At 39.4% G+C, this 13,452-nt stretch overlaps 1 protein-coding gene across 5 annotated transcripts in view; it reads left to right on the forward strand.

The window, feature by feature from the left end:
* HEPACAM2 (HEPACAM family member 2) overlaps positions 1–13,452 on the forward strand; it is a 44,932-nt gene that overhangs the window by 10,592 nt on the left and 20,888 nt on the right. For 3 of the 5 annotated variants that reach the window (XM_036247055.1, XM_036247054.1, XM_036247056.1), the window contains exons 2-3: positions 3,326–3,676; positions 7,003–7,287. In XM_036247055.1, the coding sequence (XP_036102948.1) occupies positions 3,472–3,676; positions 7,003–7,287 (490 nt within the window). In that variant the 5' untranslated portion in view covers positions 3,326–3,471. Of the gene's footprint in view, positions 1–3,282; positions 3,677–7,002; positions 7,288–13,452 lie in introns of those variants that run through there. The other 2 variants (XM_036247053.1, XM_036247052.1) reach the window with 1 other exon arrangement.

The following is a 13,452-nucleotide window of genomic DNA, read 5'->3' on the forward strand; positions in this document are numbered from 1 at the left end:
CCTCACAGAAACCATTATTCCTTTCCCGCAATCCACTTTACCTCTGTAGAATTCCCAGCAACCAGTTCCTTCTTTTTTTAATGATTCAGATTGGGAACAACTACAAATTTAACATCTGTGCACTCTCCAGAAAAGAAAACAGAAGCAAATCCTCACACCTTGGTAACGCTTTTGTTATGCACCAAATCACTAAAATGAATGTGCAGGTACAGCCCATTATGAGCGAAAAAACTACAAGTCAACCACAAATACACACAGAGGCCAAGGAGACTGTAAGGCACATGTTTATTTTTCCCACAGAGTCACCTAACTTTCAGTCCATATAGTCAGTTTCAGTTGAGCACTTAGGAGTCCCTTCTCCCTCTAACCTCCTCTAATCTTCCTCTTTCTCCTCCTGAGTTCTTTGCTCTAACTCCCTGTTTGGCCCCAGGATCTTACTCTCTGATACCAGCTAGCCAAGGACCCATACCATGGAAATCTTTGTCCCCACCTCTACCCTGAGAAGGAAAGGGAGAAATGTCAGTAGAACTTGATACGTCCTAGGAGCTGGCCTACAGCTTTCACGTTCTCCAAAAAAATCATTGTATAACAGGCCTTTATACCTTTCCCTTCCCAATATTGATGGCTTTTCATAACAAGATTCAGATATAGCTTAAAGACCCCCTCCCTCGTAGGCATGAAAAGGGGGTGCAATCAAAGATAAACATTTTGTATATGAGGAAACTGAAATTCTGAAACTTGATTTAACACTAATTTTGAATTCATATGGAGGCCAAAACTATGCAGTTTCTTCACAGGAAGCCCTGTAAGCCCCTTTCCTTACAAGTCATTACCTGCCTGAGGCAGCTGAAACAATGGCCACATCTTGACTAAGGGTCACAAGGTATGTTAAGCTAAAGATAATATCTTGACCTAAGTTATGTTTCAGTTTCTAAGCCCTAAGGTGGAACAACCCCCTGACTCCTTTTCCATGAAACTGGACAGTGGGATCCAGCGCAGACCTCGGAGCTGTCCTCAAGACCCGAGGAAATGTAGTAGCCATCAGTTCCCAGCACACCCCTGAACCTCTAACCCAGTGTCTTGTGATTTTAGAATCTGTAACCTACACACCATCAGGGAGTTTGGGCCTTTGAGCATTAGCTTCCCGCTCTCCTGCATGATGCCATTCACAGTAAACTAACCAATCTTCTTTCTCCACTGCAATTCTTGATATTTGGTGTTTGGCTCTGCTAACACCAGTTTGATGAACTCTTTCTTTTCAATAACCATGTAACATATTTATTTGTGCCCAAATTCCCATCTCTTCTCACCTTGGATTTTATTCTATCTTCACCCATATATATTCTGCTTCATCAAGGTTTCTCTTTCTAGTGCATCATTCCAGTAACCACAAACATGCTGTTCAGCATCCATCCTAAGGAAACAGGAAGAAATGTTGTTCTGCTGCCCTTCACAGTAAAGCTCCCCAGAAGCGTGTCTATATTCACTGTTTCTAATTTTCTTTCATTTCTTTTTTTTCCCTTACTGTTCAAAATATTTCACATTTAAATTCCTTCCGTTCTTTCCCCCATATTTCAAATGTTCACATGATGTAGGTACCATATTGCTGCTTCTAAAAATGAAGATTTTGAAGCAAAGAGATTTAATTAGGACTTCAGAAACATGATAGTCTAAATTAAGAAAGGCTCTCTTCTCAATTGCAAATATATAGAAATGCTAGATAAAATAAAACAATGTATCATGGCTCAAGGTAAAGATGGGGAAATCTCTAACCACCAGAAACTAGAAAGATACCTGCAGACATAGCAGTGATTACATGGGCTAAACAACCCAGGCAAATAGAGGGCCAGGAGCCAGGGCTATGCAGTGGGCAAAGCTCCATGCCCCAAGGCCCTCTAGGACTCTCATTCCTTTTTAAACCCACTTTAACCCAGTTTTCATGCCTAGTATGTCCTTTCAGTTTTCCCTCTTGGATGTCTAATGGCATCTAAAATGAACATGTCCAAGACGAACTCCAGATATTCCCCCCCCCAGAAAAGCTGTTCTCCCCACAGCCCTCTCCATGATTCATTTATTAGTTGTCCATTTAATAAATGACAACTCCATTCTTCTAGTTGATCAGGTTAACAACCTTGGAATCATTCTTGACTCTTCTTGGTTTCTTATATCCCACTCCCAATGCGTCATCAAATTCTGTTACCACCACCAGCCTTTTATCACAGTATCTTTTTCTATTACCCTGGTCTACAGTACAGTCATCTCTTGCCTACTTTATCATAGCAACCTCCTAAGTGGCCTCCTACTCCTTCTCTTGCCCATATTTCTGTCTATTCTCACAGCTGATGGTGTATAAAAGAAGGAAGGAAGGAAGGAAGGAAGGAAGGAAGGAAGGAAGGAAGGAAGGAAGGAAGGAAGGAAGGAAGGAAGGAAGGAAGGAGAGAGAGAGAGAGAAAAGAAAGAGAAAGAGAGAGAGAGAAAGAAAGAAAGAAAGAAAGAAAGAAAGAAAGAAAGAAAGAAAAAGAAAGAAAGAAAAGAAAGAGAAAGAAAGCGAGCAAGCCTATCCCTCTCTGCTCACAAATTTATTTTACTTGCATCCCTTTCTCAGAGGATAGTTGCAAAGTGTTGTTCATAACCCTAAGACACGGCCTGATCAGGCCCTGGCCGCCTTGCTGACCTCATGTCTTACCATGCTCCTCCTCCTCCTCTGCTCCATCTGCTCCTGCCTCTTGTTGTTTCTTAAACACACCAGCAAGATTCCTGCCTCTGGGCAGGAATAACTGATCATGACTGATAATGACTAATGTCACTCTCCATGGGATATTTGCATTTGGCAAGGCTTTGGCTAAAACAAAAAAAGTTTCAGTAATGGATTACTAAGCCATTTTAGAAGACTTTGGAGGAGGATTCTTGGGAGGAAGTAACCCCCCTGTGTTTCTCTAATCACATAGTTTGATTATGATATGATATGACTCAGGCATTAATATAGTCACAATTTCAAATTTTTAAAAAGTTTCATGGACTTTAGAACTAATAATCTTTCCCAGTTCTCCTTTTCCCGTTATTCTTTAACAGCCATAGATAATAACTTCTGCTTTTCCTTAGAGAAGTCATGCAATTAACACAGTCTTGGGGTGGAGTTTTTTAAATGCAGAAGGTTTCAGAGACAAATATTTACCTCTACAGGTAACCAGAACTAGAATGGTCAGTGCCTAGAAGCCTCTCTTCTTTGAAAGGAATTATCTCCTGATCAGGTTCTCTCTGCAATCCTCTTTAGATTGTGAAATGTGGCTCAGGATGTTTGCTGCTTTCCTTTCCTTTGTAACAGGTGCTTGCTCGGGGCTGAAGGTGGTGGTGCCATCACATACCGTCCATGGCATCAGAGGTCAAGCCCTCTACCTCCCTGTGCACTATGGATTCCACACTCCAGCATCAGACATCCAGATCATATGGCTGTTTGAGAGACACCACACGATGCCCAAATACTTACTGGGCTCTGTGAACAAGTCTGTGGTTCCCGACTTGGAATATCAACACAAGTTCACCATGATGCCACCCAATGCCTCTCTGCTCATCAACCCACTGCAATTCACTGATGAAGGCAATTACATCGTGAAAGTCAACATTCAGGGGAATGGAACTCTCTCAGCTAGTCAGAAGATACAAGTCACTGTTGATGGTGAGTCCACTATAAGTGACATGGACATCTGGGTAGCATGGCAGTTAGCAGTGACTCGGATTAGACTAACTGGGTTTTAGGTCCTGGCTTTCCAACTTTGGGCAAATTAACCCGCAGTGCTTCAGTGTCTTCTACCTCTTGAGGCTTTCTGAGAATTAAATCAGACATGCGTGTAAAGGCGATGCACAGTGCCCAGCTAAAGGTAATCAAGCAATAAGTAGAACTTATTATTTGTTTACCTGGAAACTATCAAGTGTAAAGTTGATAACATAATGAGATGGAGAAAATTGTATTTTCTCAGCAGCAGAATACATTCTGGGAAGAACCCTAATTGTTTCACATGGAGGTTTTTATTTTAGTGCACTGTGTGGGGGAGAATGAGACCTGCTCGAGGACCACACACAAGGAACAATAGAAGTTGTACGAAATGTCCTCTGCGGGACAGTGGGATCAGCTAATTTTCAGACATTTATTTTCCTTATTGAGGTATTTCAGCGGCCTACCTTAAATACACTATGTCCAAAGCCCAACTTCTCATTTTCCCCTCTACACCCATTTTTTAACAATGTGTCTCCTAAATTTTCATAAATACCAACTCCATTCCATCAATTATTTAGGCCAAAACCTTGCCGACACCCCTCTTTCTCTCATGTCCCACATCCTGTCCATGAGTTATTCCTGTCAGCTTCACCTTAAAACATTCAGAGAGTTCCATCACTTCTCACCCCACTACTGCCCTGCTCCACCCACACCTGCCACCTGGCCTCCTGCCTCTGCTCCTGCCTCCTGTAGCTTAAAATCCTCCCATTGCCCTGGCCGGTTTGGCTCAGTGGTTGGAGCGTCAGCCTGCGAACCAGAGTCCCGGGTTCAGTTTCCACTAGGGGCACATTAACAACAACAACAACAATAAATCCCCCCATAGCCTTCTCTCTAACTCAGAATAAAAGTCAAAGTACTAATGATGTCCTACAAGGGCCATCATGATCTCCCCAACATACCCAACACCTATGTGACCCCATTTCCTACCTCCCCTCCCGTCTCTCTGTTGTGGCCATGCCGGCCTCTTTGTTCTCCCTAGAACAAGCCAAAGACACTCACACCTCAGGAGCTTTGTACTTTCTGTTCCCTCTGCCTAGATTGCTTTCGTCCTACATAAAAGCGTGGTCTCTCCCCTATCTCCTTTAGGTCTTGGCTGAAATGTCACTCTATCTGTGAAGCCTTTCCTGACCACTTATACTCCCAAATACAGGAGGTGGCGGAGGGCAGGCAAATCTCTACCTTGAGTTCCTTCCACAGCACTTATTTCCACTCAACATATTATATATTTTTATTTGTTTAGTGTTTCTCTTCCCTACAAATAATATAAGGTCTGAGGGAGCAGGAACTTTGTATTATTTTCTGCTTTGTCCTCAGTGCCCAAACTTGTTGCCATTAGTAGGTCCTCAGTGTCTGTCTGTGGAGCAAATGAGTGGAGACTGGAGAACAAATTTTCAGGGCAACAAGAACACAGGATGTGCAAGCAGATGCCTAGAGAGCAAATTGGGGGGAACAAAAAGGAGAAAATTATAAAGGGAATTTTATGAACTTCTCCTGTGTAGCATCCTGCCTCTCCCCAAAACTTTTACAAGAACATCCATCACTTGTTAATGTGTAGTAATATTGGATCTGTTTAGAGAAATGCAACCAAAAAGCCTTAATAAGGGTTTAGGGCCCATACAAAATGTCTTCTCAGGAAACTTCCACATCTGAGTTACACTATTTTAGGCAAATGTGTGATTACAATACTAACATCTATTCTCATGATTGATTCTCTCCGCACGAGACTTTTGACATGTTACCTATTAGACTTATTTCATACCACAGGTATTTCCACACATAGACATATTTGACACATATGCTTTTTTTTATGGACTAAATGTACACAACTCATTTTTCTTTTAAAATCATAATAATGTAAACAGAGCTATTCCAAATCCTTTGTTCTTGCCAGAGAAGATAAAGGATTAAATTACGTAGACAAGCCAGTTGATCACACCCATCTTGGGAAAGGCTGGAGGCTTCAGAACCGCTCAGTTGCCCTGCAGGCTGCCCCTTCAACCCCCTTTCTCCTTATCTTTCCTATTTCAGCTCCTCTGGGCTGAAGGCTTGGGTCTGTTTGTTCCATAGCAAACATTTTCCAGCGTAGGAAATTGCATGAGTCGAGACAGATTTACTTAAGATACATCAACCCCAGTTAAAAGCTTGATAGGAAATTGAAATCTTAATATTGGAGCCAGTCATCTGTCACATATATCATCGCACTTTCTGTGTCCTGTAGTCATACACAGGAGATTATTAAACGCCTATCTCTCCAAAATGCTGGAAAGAAACACTGCCTGATTTAAAGTCCTCTTCATTTTACCCCTGACTGCTGTGTAACTCTGGGCAAGTCACCATCTTTTATTAAACAAAGTCAAGAACCTCAAAAATTAATGAAGATTGCTGAAAATGGTTGTGGATACTTAGGAAATTTTCAGCCTCATACAACAATGTTAGAGTTAAAAATCAGGGAAGAAATATATACTCATTCTTGGAAATTTAGTTATTTGACAGATATTATATGACTAGTGTATCAGGCTCATGACATCTCAAAGTTCCAACAGGAATCTCTATTGGATTTATCTTTTATATCCCTAATTTGATGTAACCCCAGTAACATATTTTGTCCTATTTTTAGATTAAGTAAGCTTTGAAATGTAGGCATTGGTGTGAGTGACAAATGTAATGCTGCAACACAAATACACAGCAATTTAAAACATATAATTAGTTTGTGTACATAAAAGGAAAAATAATTGGTACATATATGATTCTCTAAAACTTTCCCTCAATTCCCTACAAGTACAATATACGTGAGCTTTATATTTTGTGAATGGTAGGTAGAAATCTGGGTTCACCACATCCAAACCACCAGCAGCTCTTGGGACTTAGGACAAATCAAGAAGGGGACTAACCACGTTAGCTATGTCTGTGAGAGTCTACCTTTATAGTGCTGGCAGCACACACGCAGGAAACAAGGCAGCTGAACTTCGTTCTCTATAAAGGTTTTCCTGAGAAAATCCTTGAAGAGAAAGTTCTAGAATGTGTTTTTTCCTGCTATAAATGATATTTTTATATTTTACTTTTTCCATAACTTTTTATTCTTTTCTTTAATTATTGCCTGAACTGTCCACGTTTATGAAGTATAAAACTGTAAAATCATTTCTCCAGGATTTAATATTTGAGAGACCTCATAGTTTTTATTACAGTGTAGTGGTGGTAAAAATCATCTCTCTCTCTCGATATTGCAGACCCTGTCACAAAACCCACGGTACAGATTCAGCCTTCCTCGGGGGCTGTGGAGTATGTGGGGAACGTGACCCTGACATGCCTCGTGGAAAAAGGCACCCGGATGGCTTACCAGTGGCTCAAAAATGGGAGACCTGTCCGTTCCAGCTCCACCAACTCCCTTTCTCCCCAAAACAACATTCTTCATATTGCTCCAGTGACCAAAGAAGACATTGGGAATTACAGTTGCCTGGTGACGAACCCTGTCAGTGAGATAGCAAGTGACAGCATTATGCCCACCATATATTGTAAGTGAAAAAAATAAAAAGCATGAGTTTACTTTTGGGAAGTTTTCATAAGAGTAGGCACAGAGCCTATCAACACTAGATGTCATTTGGTTTTTACTGTTATTGTAGTGCAGTTGTAATCACACTTCCTAGGCACTGTCTTATTATGAAATATATTTACTGATACAACCCAATTTCTTGAAGTTCAAGTTGAGATACTGGTCAGGGGCCTTTCAGGATCATTTGTGACTTAGTGCATTACGTAACCTTATTTCTAGTGGAAAACAGGAACCTCAATTTCAAGAACCCAGAACTATGCAGAAGGCACTAAGTTATTCATCCCCAAGGAAGAAAAGTCGGTCGTCTTAAACTAGGAGAGGGATGGGCTCTGTAGCTGACCGAAGGGGACAGAATGCCTGGGCTGGCCGTTCTCCCCGACCACTTACTCAGCTCCATCTTAGAGTCAGGGCTTAGGGAGGATCATAGTCAGAGAAGATCTAATTGCTCCTGAGTAAGGTATTCAGTTTCCCAGGGAACAGTAATTGTATCAGATTTCAATTTTCTTTGGTTCTTTTTGTTGTTGTTGTTGTTGTTGTTGTTGTTGAACCTCATGTACAGAGTTAAGTTCATCAAACTCCAGTTCATGTCATAACATTGTCACCAACCCAAACAAGTTCCCTCTCTTTATTTATTATATTTTTAACCCAGTCCTCTCTGCTCCATAGCACCACCTCCAGCATGTTTAATATCGCATTCTAATTTTAGCTTTGCACAGAGTTTCTCTCTCTCCACACTAGTGACATTTTGGGCTGAACAATTCATTGTTATGGGATGTTTATAGGATGTTTAACAGCATCCCAGTCTTCTATCCACTACATACCAGTTGTGACAACTAAAAATGTCTCTGGACGCCCTGGCTGGTTGCTCAGTGGTTAGAGCATCAGCCTGCAGACTGAAGAGTCACAGGTTTGATTCCCGTCAAGGGCAGGTACACTTCAGCTGAGGTTCAGTACTGGCCCTGGTCAGGGTCATGCAGTAGGCGACCAGTTAGTGTGTCTCTCTAACATCAATGTCCCCCCCCCCCTTTCTCTCTTTTTCTCCCCTTCCCTCCCACTCTGTCGGAAAATAAATGGAGAAATATCCTTGGGTGAGGATTTTTAAAAATAAATAAATAAAAATGTTTCTGGACATTGCTGTATGTTCCCTGGAGTGGGAGACAGGGGGCAAAATCTCCACTAGTTGAGAACCAATGCTTATCCCACTGGGAAGTCATCTTTTCAGTGACCATGGAGTTTAGAGCACAGCTACAACAGCAAAGGAAAACTGCTCACCCCTGTGGCGTGAGGGTGGAGGTTTCAGCTGGTTGAACCACTAGAGTAGAATTAAGCCTGGTAATCTCTCAGAATTCAGTGTCTTAAAGATAAACCAGTTCCTTCTGTCAGGAACAGAAGAAATTTTATTAAAGGGTGACAAAGAAATTATGATTTCTCACAGAGAAATACCAAAACACCACACACCGCAAACAAATTATATAAGATTTGTTACAATCATTAGTTGTAATAATATCATTAACAATGGTACTACTTTTATAGCTGAACTTTTAGTTTTAGTTTTATTTTTATAGTAGTTTTACGTAAATTCATATTCAGATAACATTGTGAAAATACTCTGCTGAGAAACAGATTCATAAAGAAAATAAAAATTGTGACTATATGCACAACTAGCATTGAATTGGAGTAAAAAACGGATTTGGTACCATCTATTTAGTATGTGGTCATATTCTTGACTGATATGAGTTAAAACTTCAACTCAACTCCAGGTAACACAGACCTTAGCTTTCAAGTGACTTAAAGAAGGTGCAAGAAAATGTGAGCAAAGTGAATCAAATCTAGGGCTATGTGAACACATTCTTACTTTATCCCTTATTGTTTGATCTAAATTGTTCACATTCACATAGAAAAGGTACAAAATGCAAAGCAAGATATTAAACCAATCTACTGAATATTAATCCCAAGGAACCATCATCGTTCAACGTAGAGACAGACAACAGGAAGTGAGACTGTGTGGGAGCATTCCTTGTTAACTGTAGAAAACCTGATCATGTTTTATTTTGACCACCTTCTCTAATTAACACCACGTCATTTGGAGAGTTCAGTGGACCGACAGCGCAATGGTTATAAGCCTCAGCTGTGAATTCAGACTGCCTGGGTTAAAGGCCTGGTTCTGCTTCTTTCTGTGCATCCGTTTCCTGGTCTCCGCATCTACACTCTCCCCGATGTAGGAGGGATGGAGAGAATTAAGTGAAATTCTATGTATAAAGAAATCAGTGAGTGGCACATAGGAAGAACTCAATAATGTTAGCTCTTTTTTATCCTTTTTATTTCCTTTGAGCCAAAACTATGCTGACATAATTGGCAACATGGCAGCAAGAAGTTATGGAAAACCTGGATAATTTAGAAGATAACCTGCAAAGAGAAAATTGAAAAAATAACTTTAGAAAAACTTTTTTTCTTTCCTAAACATTGCCATTTTTAAAATTTAGCATGCTTTAGTTTTCTATATGAAAAGATTTTCTTTACATCAATTCTTTCTTATATCTCTCTCTCCATCCATTTACATATCTTTAAACTCTGGCCAAAGATTTAAATAAAATATTCCTGGGGGAAATTGCATAAACAATTACAGGCACATGAAAATATCATTTGCATTTCTACACTTTTGTTTTGCTATATAGTTTATTTTAATCTTGAAAAGTGAAAATGAGATTTTTCTTTCAACATGTTCAAGTTTATGCCCCAATCTCTTTATCTTCATAGAATATGCTGATGCACAATATGAAAAGTATAAAAATGGGGCTAATACCCATAATCATACTGTAAATTTTAAATTTAATACTTTAAATGCTATACCTTTTTTCCTTCCCTGTGTAGTTTGAAACAATTAAAATATCCCAATTTGCATGAATTCAGATTTTCAAATATATCTTCTTTTACAGACTAATCTCTCTTCTTCACATTCTTTTAGACATAATCTATGGAAATAGCACAGAGAACTGTCTATCATGAGTATAGACTAATGACAGTAGAAAGAAGAACATTGAGAAAATTCACAAATGTGGGTTCTGTTTACATATTGTAAATAGGAATACCTGCATGATTTAAGATTTTTACTCTTAAGGGGTATTTGTAAATATAGTATTATTATAATTAATTTTCTTGGTTTTGGGTTATAAGAATTAAATAAAATATATAATCTGAAGATTTTTCATTTATCCTTTCTATCAATGTTGCATCAACCTGTCTGCAATCTCTATCATTCCATTCAAACTGGGAATGCATGCCTTAGTTGATGTTGTACCCTCTTCTTTCTTCACCTGCTTACATGTTCCTGGTTATATCCTCTCTAGAACGGCTCACCTGCCCCCACTTTGTCTCACCTCTTCTATGCCCCTAAGAGGTTCTCTGTGCTCCTGCAGTACCCAACACACATCTCTTCCCTGGTACTCATTGCATTATAATTTCTTGAGTCTCTTCTCCTTGTCAGTGCCCCATCCCAAATAGGAGCTCTACATTATTCATCTTTGTATCCCTAGGGCAATACTTGACACAGAATAAGAACTCAACCGAGGTTTCTTGAACTTGATTAAAATGACACAGATTATCTTTCTTTATATCCCTTTCAGATTCCAGTGTTACTTAATGATGCTGTAGAGAGGCTAAATTCCCATTATAAGATAACAGCTTCTTCAAGTGCTTGTGCCTTTCATGTTGTTATTGTTTTTCTGACCTTTAGCAAAGTTCCTCAATAATTTAGTAAATGTCATATTTCAATATTTTTCCAAAGAGGTCCACATCATAATTGAGAATGTCAGAATGGGTAACCTATTCTGTTTTCCTAAGACACTGTTTCTATGACCACTTCTTTCATGAAAGCAGGAATTACTTTGTATTCTGGCAGAAAAAGTGTAACAAAATCTATCAAGATTGACCATATATTTATGAAGATATAATATCATAATCTGGTATTGGTCCTGGTAGAATACAATGTCAAGCCAGTAATTCAGATAAATATCTACTTGAAGTTCATGAAATGTATATGTCTTCCAGCTCCAGTTGTAAATAATAACCCAGTAACTACTGCATTTTGTGTGTAGCATATGGCTGCGCTGCAGGGAAGTACTCTAAGTAATAAAAATTAAAGGGAGAAAAAAAAAAAGGTCATTCACAGTAAATACTTACCATCTGTTCCCAAGCAGGGTGGCAAACAGCATCATGATGAAAATTTAGGTAGTGTTCCCGCCCAGCCATAAATTGTTAAAGAGAACAGATGATATGTGATTTTACAAGTCATTTAGTAAACAGCCATTCCTGAGGCAAAGGGTCCACTTGTATTGGGAGTTCTCTGCCAAAGGCAAGAAACTGAACCACAATCCAAAGTCAAAATAGAATTATCCTTCTGCTTTCATCTTCAATGTCAGAGGCCACACTGGTGGAATCACTCCAAATGTCTTCAATTGGATTGCTCGTTCCCATCAATAATGTACTAGGCTGCACCTCAAAGTAAAGGGATGGTCAGCTTGATGTGCTCATGAAAAAGGAAATAACATCATGTATTGAGAAGAAAAGAGATTGATTATAAACAGTGTATAGAGAGTGAAAGATAGAAAAATTGATAGATCTATACAGGAGGGGGAATAGAAGAAGGACTTGAAGATTGTATAGTAAATATGTATATTCATTCCCTGAGTGGTGAAATTACAAATAAGTTTTCATCTTTGTGCTACACTGAATTTTAGAATTTTATGCAATGAACATGTATTTCTGATATAATCAATAAAATAGGTTACATTTTAAGAAATCATATCAGAAGCAAGAAACTAAAATGCTTCAGTTCTAAGAACTGTAAGAAATTCCTGTGGGGAGCTGGGGGAGTTTGTGGTAATTGAGACTGACTGTGAAGAGCCAGATATAGCATATAATTAAGACAGGAGAAAAGATTATGCCAATCATAAAACCCAACAAATGGGGAAGTAGCAAAATCAAAATAAACATGAGTGTAGGGAAAATATGGTAAGATCATCAGATTTCTTTATATAGAAGCATGTTTTATTTTAAACTAGGATGATGTTATTAAATTAGATAATCAACCTTATTCACCAGCCTGCTCTCTAAATAACTGTGGGCTTTCTCTACAAATCAAACGCACTCTCCAAAATGGAAGAATTACTATTTTTGAGAATATTCCATTATGTTGCAAGGTCTTAATGAGCGGTTACCAAAAAAAAGCCTTGAGTAATGTCGGCACACTTTGAACAAAAGTTCACTCATTTTTATCAATTTATGTGTTAAATTATCAGGCCATTTGTTTTTATAGTCACAATGTATAAACTCTGAAAACCAGTGGGAAGGCAGAGGCTCATACTGAATGGCTGATTTTTTGTTTTTTGTTTTGGTTAATCCTCACCTGAGGATATTTTTTCATTGAATTTTAGAGTGTAGAAGGGAAGGAAGGAGAGAGAGAAAGAGAGAGAAACATCGATGTGAGAGAGACACATCGACTGGTTGCCTCCTGCACAACCCCGACCAGGGCCAGGGATCAAACCTGCAACCCAGGTACATGTCCTTGACTGGGAATCAAACCCGTAACCCATCTGACCCCGGGCCAACACTAACTGCTGAGCCAAATTGGCTAGGGTGGAATGGCTCTATTTTTATGACCATACTTTTCTTTATCGGCCATGCTCTGCTCTCAGAAAGGCTCTCACACTTTCATTTTTGTGCACAGACTTGGGTCCCTTGTTGTTCCAAACCTTGGTTGATTCCTCCCACTAGTTTTCTACTATATGAACCATAACCAGCACCCACCAGTTGGTGGCCTTTGCTTCCCTAATGTTCTTTCCTTGATGACAATATGAGGGGACCCTACTGCTCCGCTGGCCCTAAGATAACCAGACAAGAGGGTTCCATTTTAGAACCACAGTTCTAGAATAGTGGTTTTCCTGAGACCATATCATAGCCTGAAATAGTGTGACAGGGTTCCAGTGCAGTCACAGGAAAGGGACATTCATTTCTCTTCACTTTAATGTTCATCTCCAGTTCCTGGTTACTCCAAACATCTATGATTGCTTTCTGAAAGCAGGATCATCTCATGTATACACATTAATCTACAGGTTTCCTTCAGATGTCT

Source organism: Molossus molossus, unplaced genomic scaffold, assembly GCF_014108415.1.
Source record: "Molossus molossus isolate mMolMol1 unplaced genomic scaffold, mMolMol1.p scaffold_m16_p_7, whole genome shotgun sequence".
Lineage (NCBI taxonomy): Eukaryota > Metazoa > Chordata > Mammalia > Chiroptera > Molossidae > Molossus > Molossus molossus.